A 16,169-nucleotide genomic window follows, 5' to 3' on the forward strand; every position below is an offset into this window, starting at 1 on the left:
ATATGCTTGTATAAAACTGAAATGAATGAAAACAATGATCTAGAGGATAGGAGGGAGGAATTGGGATTATTTCATTTTAAAGTATTTGCACTACGCGTGAAGTGGTAGAATATATTTTGAAAACAGACTTGAACTGGTTGTAAATAGATATTGCAAACTATAGCACAACCACTAAAAAGGAAGTGTAACATATCCCCAGAGCAGAGAGAAAATGGGATCATATAAATCACTTGATTAAAACCAAGACAGAAGAGGAGTAGAAGACAAAAATAGGAATAAAGAACACGGACAATAAATAGAAAAACACTAGCAAATATAGTAGATATGAATCCAAAAATGTCAATAACCACTTAGAATGTCAATGGCCTAAGTACACCAGTTACAAAAGAGATTGTGGGGTGCCTAGATGGCTCAGTCAGTTAAGCATCTGACTTCAGCTCAGGTCATGATCTTGCAGCTCATGAGTTCGAGCCCTGTTGTTGGGCTCTGTGCTGACAGCTCAGAGCCTGGAGCCTGCTTCAGATTCTGTGTCTCCCTCTCTCTCTGTCCCTCACCCACTCATGTTTTCTCTCTCTCTCTCTCTCAAAAATAAACATTAAAAAATTTTTGAAATAAAAAACCCCAGAGATTGTGTCAGATAGGATAAAAATATCAAACTATATATTGTCTCTAAGAAGCCCACTTTAAATATAGAGGCAGATACAGATTAAAAGTAAATGGATGGAGAAAGATATACCATGCTAACACCAATTAAAAGAAAGCGGGAATAGCTATATTAATTTCAAAGTGGAGTTCAGAGTAACAAAAGTTTTTAGGAATAAAAAGGGCATCGGATAACGATAAAGGAATCAGTTCTCCAAGAAGACATAACAGGACTTAACATGTATGCGTATAACAAAGCAGCATCAAAATGCATGAAGCAAAAACTGTTAGCACTGCAAAGAAAAATAGATGACTATACTATTCTACTTGGAAACTTCAACACCCCTGTTGCAGAAATGAACAAGTCCAGGAGATGTAAAGTCAGTAAGGACATGGGTGAACTCAACACCATGATCGATCATTAAGGCAGCTGCCTTATGCCAGCTAACATTATACTTATTGCTGAAAAACTTGACACTTTTTCACTAAGATCCAGAGCATGGTGAAGATGTACCTTTCACCACTGCCTCTCAATGTTGTATTGGACATCCTAGCTAATGCAGTAAGACAAGAAAGGCAAAATAAGAGGTATATGGATTGTGAAAGAAGATGTAAAACTGTTCAGAGGCGACATGATCGTCTATACAGAGAATGAAAAACATTGATGAAAGAACTGGAACTAATTAGACATTATAGGAAGGTTGCAGGATACAAGATTAATACACAAAAGCCAATTGCTTTCCTATACAACAGCCTTGAACAAGTGGAAACTGAAATTTGAAGCTCAACACTATTAATAATAATACCCACAAAAGTGAAATATTTAGGTACAAATTTAATAAAATGTGCATTAGACCTATATGGGGAAAACTATAAAACTCTGATAAAGGAAATAAAAGAACTAGATAAATGGAGAGACATTCCATTTTGTGGATAAGAAGATTCAGTATCATGAAGATGTAAGTTCTTCCCATCTTGGTCTGTAGATTTAATGCATTCCCAGTCAAATCCCAACTAGTCCTTTTGTGGATATCCTCAAACTAAATATAAGGTTTGTTTAGAGACAAAAGACCTAGAAGAGCCAGCACCGTATTGAAGGAAAAGAATACAGTTGGAAGACTGACTGCCTGACTTCAAGACTTACTATAAACATGCAGTAATCAAGACAATGAATATTCATAGGAGTCATTTTTAACAAAGGAGGAAGGGCAATACAGTGGAGTAAAGATTGTCTCTTCAGCAGATAGTGCTGAACAACTAGACATCCACATAATGAATGAATGAATGAATGAATGAATGAATGAAACTTACAACCTTTACAAAAACCAACTCAAAATGGATTGCAGACCTAAATGTAAAACCTAAAACTAAAACACTTCTGGAAGATAACATAGGAGAAGACCTACATGACCTTTGGTAGGACAGTGACTTCTTACATACAGCACCAAAGACACAATCCGTGAAATAAAGACTTGATACGCTAGACTTAATTGAAATTAAAATTTTCTGGGGTGCCTGGGTGGCTCAGTCGGGTAAACATCCGATCCGACCTCGGTTCAAGTCATGATCTCACAGCTCATGAGTTTGAGCCCTGCAGCAGGCCCTGTCTCTCTCTCTCTTTCCAAAACAAATAAACATTTAAAAAACTAAATAAAAAAAAGAAATTAAAATTTTCTGCTCTGCAAAAGACTGTCATGCAAAATATAGAGAAAACTTTTAAGACTTAGTAGACAACAGATGACCCCAGGGTTGCATAACCAATCTTCAGTAATTAGCTGTGTGCCTGTAAGTCAGCAATGAACAATCCACAAAGGAAATTGTGAAAGCAATTTCAATTATAGTAGCAGCTAAAAGAATAAAGTTCCTTAGAATAAATTTGACCAAGAAGGTTAAAGACTTGTGTACTGAAAATTACAAAACATTGCTGAAAGATATTAAAGGAGACATAGTAAATGGAAAGACATACTACATTTATGGATAGGATGACTTAATATTGTTTGGATGTCATTGTTACCCAAAGCGATGTACAGGTTCATTACAGTTGCTAGTGAAGTTCCAATAGCCCTTTCTGCAGAAATGGAAAATAGAATCCTAAAATTCATATAGAATTTCAGGTGGCCCCAAGTAGCCAAACAATCATGAAAAAGAAAAATGGAATCGGAGAACTCAAACTTCCCGGTTTCAGAACTTACTACAAAGTTACAGTAACAAAAAGCGTGTGGTACTGGCCTAAGAATAGAAACACAGGCCACTGGAATAGCATGAAGAGTGGAGAAATGAACTCCTGCATCTATGGCCATGTGCTTTTTGACATCGTACTAAATCTATTCAATCTATTCAATTTATGTGCCAAGACAACTGTATTTCTGCACGCAAAGAAATTTGGATCCCTAGCTCTTGCTGTATAAAACAATTTATTCAAAATGGATCAACCTGAATGTAAGAGCTACAGCCATAAAACTCCTGAGGAAAACACTGGGGTAACTGTTCATGACCATGGCATGGACTCAGATACGACACTGAAAACCTAAGCAAAAAAAAAAAAAATCGATAAATTGGACTTCATCAAAATAAAAACTTGTGTGCATTACATCAAAGGACATTTTTAAAGGAATGAAAGAAATCATCTGCAAATTAAGTAGGAGTTTGATATCCAGAATATATAAACAAATCCTACAAATCCTACAGTTGAACAACAAAAAGCAAATTACTCAATCAAAACATGGGCAGGGGCATCTGGGTGGCTCAGTCGGTTGAGCATCCGACTTTGGCTCAGGTCATGATCTCACGGTTTGTGAGTTCGAGCCCCATGTCAGGCTCTATGCTGACAGCTCAGAGCCTGGAGCCTGCTTCTGACTCTGTGTCTCCTCTCTGCCCCTCCCATGCTCATGCGTTCACTCTCTCTCTCTCTCTCTCTCAAAAATAAATAAACATTTAAAAAAGGGCAAATAACTTGAATAGACATTTCTCCAAAGAAGATATTTTAATAACCCATAAGCCCATGAAAAGACGTTCAACATCTTGAAGTTAAAAACCTCAAGATACCACTCCATACCTACTAGGATGGCTAAAATAGGGGGTTAAAAAGAAACGAAACAGGTGTTTGCAAGCATGTTAAAAGTTTGGTGGTTCCTCAGAAAGGAAAACATAGAGTTAGCCATATGACCCAACAATTCACCTCCTACGTACTGTACCCTAAAGAATTGCAAGAGGGACTCAGACAGATAGTTTTTACACCAGTGTTCTTTGAAACATTATTACAGTAGCCAAAAGGTGGAAACAATCAAGTGTCCATCAACAGATGGACAGAAGCAAATGTATTTATATACAATGGAATATCATTCAGCCCTCAAAAGGGAGGACTCTTGATATATGCTCCAGCATGGATGAGCCTTGAACACATTATGCTAAGTGAGAAATGCCAGACCAAAAAGAACAAATACTGTATGACTCTACTTGGATGAAGTATCTAGAATAGGCAAATTCATTGAGATAAAAAGCAGAATTGGGGTTACCAGGGGCTGGGTAGAGTGGGTAATGGGGAATTATTCTTTAGTGGTTTTAGTGGTTGTAGAGAATTTCTCTTTGGGATATTGAAAAAGTTTGTGGTCATGGTTGCACAACATTCTGAATGTAACACCTACTAAACTCTATGCTTAAAATGGTTAAAATGGCAGAACTTTATGGGCTACGTGTTTCACCGCTAACGCAATATCCATAAGCCATTGAATTGTACACTTTAAGTGGTATGGTATGTGAATAGTAGCTCAATCAGGCTGTTAAAAAAAAAAATACTTTTCAGTTGTTGTGACCATATGCTACAAGAGCTTTTCACCCTGTTGTGTTAGTTTGCTGGGGCTGACACAGATCACCACAAACTGGGTGGCCTCAAAAAACCGGAACTTACTGTCCCAATTATCGCAACTAGATGCCCGAAAGCAGTGCTGGTGGGGTGGTGATAGTTTGCGTTCCTTGGTTTATGTATCACCTGGATCTCTGCCTTCTTTCTGTGTGCAAGATTGTGAGTCCAGATTTCTTTTTATAAGGACACAGTTATATTGGAATAGGGCCCATCCTAATGACCTCATTTTAAGTCAGTTACCTCTGTAAAGACCCTACTTTTATTTTTTTTCCAACATTATTGAGATACGATTGACTAATACAAATTGTGTATACTTAAGGTATAAAATGTAATATTTAGGTATACGTATACATTGTGAAATATGTACCACAACGAGCTGATTAACATAGCCTCACTTATCTTTGTTGTTTTTTTTTTTTAGTCTGAGAACAGTTAAGATCCACCCTCTTAGAAATTTCCAGTATACGATACAGTATTGTTAACTGTGTTCACCCTGCTTCATGTCAGATCTCCAGAACTTATTCATCCTACATGTGTGAAGTTTCTGTACCCTTTGACCCACATTTCCCCATTCCCTCACTCTTCCCAGCCATGGACAGCCGCCATTAGATTGCACATAGGTCAGATCAGATGGTATTTGAGACCATATTTTAAAATATGATCATATTCTGAGATACTAGTGGTGGTTAGTGCCTTAACATGAATTTTGGAAGGACACAATTCAACCTTTAACACATGGATTTTTCACCTGAAAGTACAACACAAGCATTTACACTCGTTACGTAACTATCACAAACAATCTTCATGATTATGGAAAAATATCCAGTCATTCAATCCTCTGCTATTAAATATTTATCTTTCACTTTTGCAGTATTACCATGAACGCTTTTGTGCCCTGCTTTTTTAAATATTATTTCTTAGAACGGATACCTAGAAATGAAATTGTCAAATCACTTCGAGGCACTTGGTACGGGCCACAAATTGTTGCAAGTATAAGAGGCATTTCTTGCTTTATTAGTAGATTGTTTATGAATCACTTTTTCTTTGTGAATTATTGCTTTAAGTCATTTGCCTTTTTAATTTTATAGTCTGAATTTTTCTCTTACAGTTCATATAAACCCTTTGCATAGCGAGAAGGCATCTTTCTTAGTTTTTCCACAACTATTTATTAATTTATCATTTGCCCTTTAATTTTGGTCTTGTTTCCTTTTCAAATTACAGGAGATTTGTTCTCATTTTCGTCAGTGTTTCTTTTATTGCTTCAAAGCTTGGCTTATCCTTTGTTCACAGTTTGTTAAGCATGTAATTCTGCCTTTTCCTGCACGTTTCTATTGGGTCTAAAAATATTTAACTCGGCGCCTGGGCGGCTCAGTCGATTAAGCGTCCAACTTCGGCTCAGGTCATGATCTCATGGTTCATGAGTTCGAGCCCCGTGTCGGGCTCTGCACTGACAGCTTAGAGCCTGGAGCCTGCTTCAGATTCTGTGTCTCCCTTTCTCTCTCTGCCCCTCCCCTGCTCATGTTCTGTCTCTCTCAAAAATAAATAAAACTTTTAGAAAGAAGATTTATATAGTATGTTTTAATATCTGAAAAGAATGTTCTTCTCTCTCCCTCTTTACTCCTTTTTTCCTCCAGGATTTTCTTTGGCATTTTTCCAAGTGTATTTTTCCTATGTACTGGGAAGTTTTGTCTCCACCTGCCGCCCCTGCATCATTTCCCGTATTTAATTTTTAAATTATATTTACAAGGAATATAATATGATAAATATTAAGTACATATGCATTTAATCTTTTCTTTCACGTAGTTGGTATTTCTCTATATTGTTTCAAGTCTTCTTTAAGGTCTGTTATAAAGACTTGTCCTTTCTTCATGTAATATTCAGATAAATTACTCACTACTGTTATTCCTCACGTGTGTGTATTCGACTCTGATCATTTTTGTTTGATTGTTTTTAAAACAGTGAAATTTTTTGCTGTGTTTTATTCTTGCTCATTCCACGCTCCACAAGTGCTGCTGATTTGTGTTTATCTTACGTGCAGTTGCTTTACTCAGCTTTAGCAGCTCTGCCACTTTTTAATGGATTTATTTACATTTTCTGGGCGAACAATTATATGGAAATTATAGTGCTTTTATCACTTTCCTTTCTAATAATTTCTTGTGACCGTTGCACACGTTCCCCGGTCAAATAGAATACTTAAAAACTACTACATAAGAGATCATGGAAGGCACCCTTTCCGTTATTATTATTTCTAGATCTTTGTATTTCTGGTGCTTCACCAGTAGGTATTACTTGGTCTGATAGCTGAAAAGGGGGCACTTTTTAAGGTAGGAGAATTACTTTATTGCTTTTTGTTTTATCATGGGACTTGGGGTGGTATTTGCAATTGGTATTGGATTTTATCAAACAACATTTGGGCATGGGTACCTACTGAGATTATCATATGGGTTTATTTTAATGGAATCCATTAAAGTAATGCAATTTTTTTGCATTTACTAATAAATTTACTAATATTAAATTACCTTCAATACCTGCAAGAAGACGTGTTCTTTTGTGGTAGATAGTGTCTTTTTTATATACGGTTTCATTTCATCAGCATTAAAAAAATTTTTTTGTAATATTTATGTATTTTGGGGAGAGAGAGAAAGAGAGAGAACATGAGCGTGGGAGAGGCAGAGAGAGAGACAGAATCCAAAGCAGGCTCCAGGCTCTGAGCTGTCAGCACAGAGCCCGACGCGGGCTCGAACTCACAGACCGTGAGATCATGACCTGAGCCGAAGTTCGGACTCTCGACCAACCAACTGAGCCACCCAGGCACCCCTACTTCATTGGCATTTGATTTGATTTTTTTTTTTTTTTCCTGACATCCTTGTCAACAAGTGACTTGAGCCCGTGACTTTCTTTGGTGGTATCTTTGGTAGGTTTTGATGTCAGGGTAGTTTTTGCTCGAAACTTCAGCGCGTGCTGCTGCTCTGCCAACAGCAAACTGTTACGAAACAGAGCAGCAGACCGAAATGTTCTTGAGGGGACTCTGAAAATGAAGAGGTAAGCGGTCAGTGCCGCAGATGTCAATCTCGGCATAGTTTTTGCGGAGATGCGTACGCGCCAGAATCTGACTTGCTGCGGCTCTTCCCAGTTTCCCCAGCGCGGTGTGCGTCAGGCTGCCCCCAGAAACTGCTGGAATCTGGGTCTTGCGTGTGGGAGGCACGCACGGCGTGAGTAGTTTTGTAGTAAACGCTTAAATATTCCAGTGGATACCCCAGAGACATTTCTCCCACCCAGTGGATGTCTTTGGTTTTGTGTTTTTGGTTTTTTTTTGAAAAAAAGGTAGGTATCTCAAATGTGAAGAAGTTAAGATAGTTTTCTTCCAACTTTAAGTCAACTACTGTTCACAGGTTTTCTGCCCTTAATACTGTTTTCAAAAATAAGAGACACTGTCCTCTAGGGCATGATTCCCTGCTGTCACTAAACGTACACCCGTAGGTCCTTTGGGTTTTAAAAGGTTTATTGTTGAACACCTGGGAGAATAGATAGCTTATAACCAAGTCGTAGAAAAGTTACAAAGCTCAGGAGGTCTTAAACAGTTATCATCTCTGTTTTCTTTACCCTTTAGCCACCGTCTGGAAGAAGCTTTGGACTTTGCATTTTCCTTTCACCTTATTACTGAAAAGACATTTCATCCTAATTTCTAAAAGGGTGGCGTTTGGCTAAATTTCTCATCCCTGATGCCCTACCTAAATGCCAAGAGACTGTCATTTTTTCCAGTGGTTGTGAAGATGTTTGATTAGACCTTTGTCCTTCTCCCTGGACCATTGGAGAAGCCCCTCTCTCTCCTTTGTGTACATTCTAGCTTTGTCATTCCCTTCCCCAGATTTGTCTCTTCTAAAGACATTTGCATATTCATAATCCTTTATTGGTTCCACATCAGAAATAAGCCGTGGTTAGATTTTTCTCTCACTCCATACACCAGCAATAATTGTGTATAAATTAGAAATTTAAATATCAGCAAATAACTATATAAGTGCCAACGGAAGTTATAGATAAATATATAATCTTGGTAGGAAGAAGGCTGTAAAATATGACAACAATAAGGGAATATATATACGGAGAACAATATTTGCAACATAAGGCTGGCAAAAGGTTAATAGCCTTAATAAAGAAAGTTGTTTTATGTGATGATGTACAAAAGTAACATTCAGTTATATGAACAGTTCTTTGCATTACAGAAAGATGTTATAATTGGCATTTTGTTATTCATATAGATGAACCAATTTTTTGTTATTACTTCTATAGCAAAAACAAATTAGTTACTCACCAGGACTGTGCAGCATAGAACATCAGCAAGAGATCACCAAACTAAAGACTGATTTAGAAAAGAAAAGTATCTTTTATGAAGAAGAATTGTCTAAAAGAGAAGGAATACACGCCAATGAAATTAAAAACCTGAAGAAAGAACTTCATGATTCAGAAGGCCAGCAACTTGCTCTCAACAAGGAAATTTTGATTTTGAAAGACAAATTGGAAAAAAACAGGAGAGAGAGGTAAGCATCGAGTTATCTACCCCTCCCATCAGTATCTGGTGAATGCCTGCGGTGTGCCAGGGACCGGAGATACACAGGCAGTACACGTATCCCAAAGTCCAGATTAGTCACCTGAGGATGACAGGGGGTCGGGAAACCAGCGGGATGGTGTAAGTGTGAGCAAAAGGGCAGGTGCAGCCCTCGCAGAGGCACGGGAGGTAACTTTGGTATGTCTAGGTTTTTTGGACTAAATTCTAGCCAAGACCAAAGAAATAGAAAATATCTAACTGTGGAAGGGAGTCCATTAAGTGCCAAGATGGAGAGGGAAAGGGGAACAGGGCACGTTCCGAAGATGAAGGCTGTTCCCTACGGTGGAGCCACAGATGAGAGGGTGAGAAGCAGGGCTGGAGAGGGAAGTGGAGGCAAGGTCACGAAGGAGGAAGGAATTTGGACTTCGTGCCGAGGCCATTAAAGGCAGGTGACAGGGCGGTACTCGTGGTCCCGTGTGGAGTGGGACAGGCGGGAGCAGATAGCAAGGAGGAACCTGGCAGCGAGAGATGAGCAGGACCGCAGGTGCTGACTGGGCAGGTGGGGGGAAGCGTGTGGGCTCAGAAGGTCCTGGAGAGCCAGAACCTGGGTGCCATAATGGCCAGGTGTGAGAAAGTGCCAGGATTTTAGGCAGCCGGATGTGTGCTGTTGTCATTCTCAACTTCTATTGGAAGCCAAAGTTTATTTAGTTTGGTACATTCGCTCAGCCAGACTTTTTTAGAACCTGCTGTGGGTAAAGCAGTGTTGCAGGCACTGGGAACGTGGCAGTGGACAGACAGACAAATCTCTGTCCGTATGGAGCTTTCCTTTAGCCAGGTGAAGGGCTGTAAACAAAATAAGTAAAATATAGAATATGTTAGGTAATGATAAATGCCAGGAACAGAACATAAGGCACAGGATGGGGCCATGAGGCATTAAGGGGGCAATTAAATTGTGTATATAGGCTGGTCTGGAAAAATTGCAATGAGAAGGACTGAAGAAAGTGGGGGCATCTGTGCAGATGTAGAAGAACATTCTATGTGGAGAACAGCCTGTTAAAAAAAATAATGAGAAGGCAATACTGTGGAGACAGTAAAAAGATGAGTGGGTGCCAGGGATTGGGGGAGGGGGGCGGATGTGATGTCCAGGAGGACACCAGGGCAGGATGTCCAGGGCAGTCTCTTGGTGTGATGCTACAGTGATGGGTACATGCTGTTATGCACGTGTCCAAACCCTAACGTGAGCTGTGGAGTTGGGAGTGACAACGACCTGCCAGATGTAAGTTCACTAACTGTAACAAATGTTCCACTCTGGTGGGGGATGATGTTGTGGGGGCTGTACCGTGTTTGGGGGCGGGGAGTAGGTGGGAAATCTCTGCTATGGACCTAAAACTTTTCTAAAAAATAAAGTCTATTAAGAAAAATAGTTTAAGGAGGCCAGTGTGGCCGAAGTAGACTTAAGGGGAAAGAATCTTAGGAGAGGAGTATGAGGGGGAACAGGGGCCAGATCATGTAAGGCTCTATAGCAGGTCACTTCTGGTTATTTACTCTGAGGAAAACTGATGCGGGGAGTACCGCAGGATTTTGAGTGGAAAATTGAGATATTGGGTTGTGTTTTAAAAGGGTTACTCTGACTACCTGGTTAAGAATAGTCTGACTTAGGGGCGCCCGGGTGGCTCAGTCGGTTAGGCATCCGACATCAGCTCAGGTCATGATCTCATGGCTCGTGAGTTCAAGCCTCACGTCAGGCTCTGAGCTGTCAGCACAGAGCCTGCTTCAGATCCTCTGTTTCCTTCTCTTTCTGCCCCTCTCCTCTCCTCTCCTCTCCTCTCCTCTCCTCTCCTCTCCTCTCCTCTCCTCTCCTCTCTCTCTCTCTTTCCCTCAAAAATAAACAAACATTAAAAAAAAAAAAAAAAGTCTGACTTCGATAAGAGAAGAAAAGCCCTGAACTCCTGGAGAAGGCTGTCACAGAAATCCAGGCAAAGGAGGGTGGTGACTTGGCCCAGGGTGGGGGCAGAAGTGGTGGTAAGAAACATTGGAATTCTTGTGCTCCTGAACAGTAAAGATACTGGTTTTTGTTGATGGTTTAGACGTGGGATGAGAAGGGAAGAGGAAGGACCAAGGATGGTGCTGAGGTTTGGGGCTTTAGCAATTAGGAGGATGTAGTTACCGTTTAGAAAGGAACAGGGCAAGGGAAGCATGTTGGGGATGAGAGTATTACCGGGAGTTCATTTTAAACAAGTTCCGTTTGAGATGTGTATTAGGCACCCACGTGGAGATGTCACACAGGCCGTTGGACAGATCAGCTGGGTTTTAAGGCTAGAAATAAAATCCTAGGAGTATTAGATCACTCACATGGTATTTAAAGCAGTGAGACTACTTGAGATCCCTTAGCAGTTGGTGTAGATGGCACAAAGGTCCGGCACTGAGCCCTGGCGTGCTCTGATCTTTGGAAGTTGGTTAATGAGGAAGAAACAGCAAAGTGGCCAGCAAGGACGATGGGAAGAAGACCCAACAAATTTGGTGTCCTGGAGACCATGTGATGAAAGCATATTGAGTCTGTCTATACGTTAAACAAGATGAGGTATGAATTAAGTAAGATGAGGCCCAAACAATGATCATTGAATTTAACATTAGGAAGCTCATTGGTAACTCTGATAAGAACAATTTCCGTGGAACAGGAGGGGCAAAAACCCCACAGCGGGAACCAAGACTAGGAGGAGAGCGATTGGAACCAGAAATGTGGGACAACAGGGTTTTGAGGCGGTGGCGCAGCAGATGCCAGATTCTGTGTGGTGAGAAGCAGCTAGGCGATGAGGAAGGGATACAGCAGACTCAGGGATTCCGGGCGGCTCCCATGAGCGAGAAGGCAGAGAATTGGAAAATGAAATGTGATCTAGGGCTTAGGGGAGACTGTTCATTCTGTTCTCTTATGGAAGAGACTTCTGCTCTGTTTCGTGCTGGTGGGAAAAAGCAAGAATAATTTCACAGAAATTTTACTCCGTTTATTTGTGTACACATTTTTTCTGAAAGGCCTCTTTGTATTTTGTCATGTTTTTGTCATTGTTCGTTGCTGGGAGTTACTTCTGAATCAAGAAAGATCCTTAAACGTGACTGAATTTCATATTTTGACTATAGATAATTTTTTAACATAGCATATTTGCTTGCACACAAGCAAAAATGGTTTCTTTTCCCAGAAGTTAGCATTTAAATTACAATTTCATTTACACTCACTAACGTAGTAATGGAAGGGATTTTTAACATCACATTTTTAAAATCAGCCGGTACGTAGGTTCTCGGTTGACTCGGGTTCAGTCATAGGAAATTACCCAGAACAGATCCATATTGACTTTCATTTATTGCTAAGATATAAAGCGTTCCTTACAAATTTTTTTATTAAGTATAAGTTGACACTTATACTCAAGTGTTACATTTCTTTCAGGCGTACAGCACAGCGATTCAACTTTTCTATCGGTTATTCTGTGTTCCCCACAAGTGTAACTGCCATCTGTCACCTCACAGCAGCGTTCCAGTATCACTGTATTCCCTGTGCTGTGCCCTTTATTTCTTTATCTTATTCATTCCATAAGTGGAAGCCTGTACCCCCCACCCTGCTTCCCTCACCTGCTCCCCTCTGGAAGCCATGTTTGTTCTCTGTTTTTATAGGTCTCATTCTGCTTTTCGTTTGTTTGTTTATTCATTTTGTTTTTTAGATGGTACATATGAGTGAAATCATATGGTATTTGTCTTTCTCAGTTTGGCTTCTCTCACTTAACGTGATTCTCTCTAGGTCCACCCGTGTTACCACAAATGGCAGGACCTCGTCCCTTTTTACGGCTGTGTAATATTCCATCGTGTGTATACACATCTTCTTTATCCATTTGTCCATTGACGCACACTTAAGTTGCTTCCGTATCTTGGCTTTGTAAATGATGCTGCAGTAAACGTAAGGGTGCATATATCTTTTCAAATTAGTGTTTTCATTTTCTGTAGGTAAATAATGGAATTCCTGGATCACACGGTATATCTATTTTTAATTTTTTTGAGGGACCTCCATACTGTTTTCCACAGTGGCTGCACCAGTTGCATTCCCACCAACAGTGCACAAGGATCTCCTTTTTTACACATCCTTGCCAACACTTACTTGTCGTCTCTCTGATTTTAGCCATTCTGACAGGTGCAAGGTGATATCTCATTGGGGTTTTGATTTGCACTTCCCTGATGGTGAATGATGTTGAGCATCTTCTCACGTGTCTGTTGACCATCTGGATGTCTTCTTTGGAAAAATGTCTATTCAGGTCCTCTTCTCCTTTGTTTTTTGTTGTTGAATTATGTAAGTTCTTTATATGTTTTGGATATTAACCCCATATCAGACACATCATTTGGAAATATCTTCTCCCATTTAGTAGGTTGCCTTTTCATGTTGATGATGGTTTCCTTCACTGTGCAAAAGTTTTGTTTTTTTTTTTATTTTGATGTAGCCCCAACAGTTTATTTTTGCTTTCATTTCCCTTTCTTAGGAGACATATCTAGAAAAATGTTGCAATGGCCAGTCAGTGTCAGAGAAAGTACTGCCTGTGCTCTCTGTTAGTATTTTTGTCAGGTCTCACCTTGATGGTTTTTTTGTGTGTAGGGTGTGAGAAAGTGGCCCAGTTTCATTCTTTTGCATGCAGCTGTCCAGTTTTCCCAGCACCATTTATTGAAGAGACCTTCGTTTCCCCATTGTATGTTCTTGCCTCCTTTGTCATAGATTAATTGAGCATGTAAGCTTGGGTTTATTTCTGGGATCTCTGTTCCATTGATTTAGGTGTCTGTTTTTGTGCCAGTAGCAAACTGTTTTAATCACTACAGCTTTGTAGCACAGCTTGGAATCTTGTAGTACACCCCCAGCTTTGTTCTTCTTCCTCAAGATTGCGTTGGCTACTTGGGGTCTTTTGTGGTTCCGTACAAATTTTAGTAGTATTTTTTCGAGTTTTGTGAAAAATGCTGTTGCCAGTTTCATAGGGATTGCCCTGAACTATAGACTGTTTTGGCTAGTAGGAACATTTTAGCAATATTAATTCTTCCAATCCATGAACATGGGATATCTTTCCATTTGTGTCATCTTTAGCACTCGTCCTAGTTTTCAGAGTACAAATTAGCATTTGTACAAAATGGTCTTTCACCATCTTGGTTAAGTTTATTCCCAGGTATTTATTTATTCTTGTTGGTATAATTGTAAAAGCAGTTGTTTTCTTAATTTCTGTTTCTCCTACTTTGTATCCTGCAACCTTGCTGAATTCATTTGTTACTACTGGTAGTTTTTTTTTTTTTAGTGAAGTCTTTAGGGTTTTCTATGTATTGTATCATGTCATCTGCAAACAGTGACAGTTTAACTTCTTCCTCGCCAGTATGGGTGCCTCTTACATCTTTTCTTTTCTTTTCCTTTCTTCTCTTCTCTTCTCTTCTCTTCTCTTCTCTTCTCTTCTCTTCTCTTCTTTCTCTTTTCCCTTCCCTTCCCTTCCCTTCCCTTCCCTTCCCTTCCCTTCCCTTCCCTTCCCTTCCCTTCCCTTCCCTTCTTTTCCATGGTGTGTGTGTGTGTGTGTGTGTGTGTGTGTGTGTGTGTGTCAGATTCCTGTGGCTAGGACTTCCAGTATTATTTATGCTGAATCAAAATAGTGAGAATGAACATCCTTGTCTTGTTCCTGACCTTAGGGGAAAAGCTCTCAATTTTTCACCATTGCATTTGATGTTATTTGTGGGTTTTTCATATGTGGCATTTATTATGTTGAGATATATTCCCTCTAAACCTGCTTTGCTGAAAGTTTTTAGCATGAATGGGTAGTTGAATTTTGTCAAATGCCTTTTCTGCGTCCTTTAAGATAATCATATAATTTTTATCCTTCATTTTGTTGATGTGGTATATAATGTTGACTGATTTGTGAATATGGAACCACCCTTATATTCCAGAATAACTCCCACTTGATCATGGTGAATGATCCTTTTAATGTATTGTTGACTGCAGTTTGCTGATATTTTGTTGAATATTTTTGCATCTGTGTTTATCAAGGATATTGGCCTGTGGTTTTCTTCTTTCTTTCTTTCTTTCTTCCTTTCTTCCTTTCTTCCTTTCTTCCTTTCTTCCTTTCTTCCTTTCTTCCTTTCTTTCTCTTTTCCTTTCCTTTCCTTTCCTTTCCTTTCCTTTCCTTTCCTTTCCTTTCCTTCCCTTCCCTTCCCTTCCCTTCCCTTCCCTTCCCTTCCCTTCCCTTCCTTTCCCTTTCCCTTTCCCTTTCCCTTTCCCTTTCCCTTTCCCTTTCCCTTTCCCTTTCCCTTTCCCTTTCCCTTTCCCTTTCCCTTTCCCTTTCCCTTTTCTTTTTGGTGGTGTCTTTGTCTGGTTTTGGTAATGGGGTAATGCTGGCCTCATAGAATGAATTTGAAAGTTTTCTGTCCTCTTCTGTTTGTTGGAATAGTTTGAGGAGAACAGGTATTAACTCTTCTTTAAATGTCTGGTGGAATTCACATGTTAATCCATCTGGTCCTGGATTTTTATTTTTTGGTGGTGTTTTGATTATTGATTCAATATTGTTACTAGTAATTGGTCTATTCAGATTTTTTGTGTCTTCCTGATATAGTTTAGAAGATTGTGTATTTCTAGGAATTAATCCATTTCTGCTAGTTTGTCCAATTTGTTGGCATATAATTTTTCACAGAATTCTCTTGATTCTTTGTATTTCTGTAGTGTCAGTTTTTCTCTTGTTTCTGATTTAATGTATTTGGGTCTTTTTATTGATGAGTCTGGGTAAGCATTTATCAATTTTGTTTTATCTTTTCAAAGAACCAGTTCTTGGTTTCATTGTTGTTTTTTTGTTTTTTTTAATCTCTATTTCATTTATTTCTTTTTTTATTAATTTTTTTAATGTTTGTTTATTTTTGAAAGAGAGAGACAGAGCACAAGGGGGAGAGGGGCAGAGAGAGAGGGAGACACAGAATCTGAAGCAGGCTCCGGGCTCCGAGCTGTCAGCACAGAGCCCGACACGGGGCTCAAACCCACGAGCTGTGAGATCATGACCTGGGTCAAAGTCAGACACTGAACCAACTGAGCCCCCCAGGCGCCCCTCTGTGTCATTTATTTCTCCTCTGATC

General features: G+C 39.6%; 1 protein-coding gene across 14 annotated transcripts in view; it reads left to right on the forward strand.

Moving 5' to 3' along the window:
- CDC42BPA (CDC42 binding protein kinase alpha) overlaps window positions 1-16,169 on the forward strand; it is a 316,248-nt gene that overhangs the window by 206,738 nt on the left and 93,341 nt on the right. For all 14 annotated transcript variants that reach the window (XM_053208855.1, XM_053208843.1, XM_053208849.1 and 11 more), the window contains one exon: window positions 8,795-9,042. In XM_053208855.1, coding sequence (XP_053064830.1) covers window positions 8,795-9,042 — 248 coding nt within the window. The remainder of the gene's footprint in view (window positions 1-8,794; window positions 9,043-16,169) is intronic.

The sequence above is a fragment of the Acinonyx jubatus genome, chromosome E4 (assembly GCF_027475565.1).
Source record: "Acinonyx jubatus isolate Ajub_Pintada_27869175 chromosome E4, VMU_Ajub_asm_v1.0, whole genome shotgun sequence".
Lineage (NCBI taxonomy): Eukaryota > Metazoa > Chordata > Mammalia > Carnivora > Felidae > Acinonyx > Acinonyx jubatus.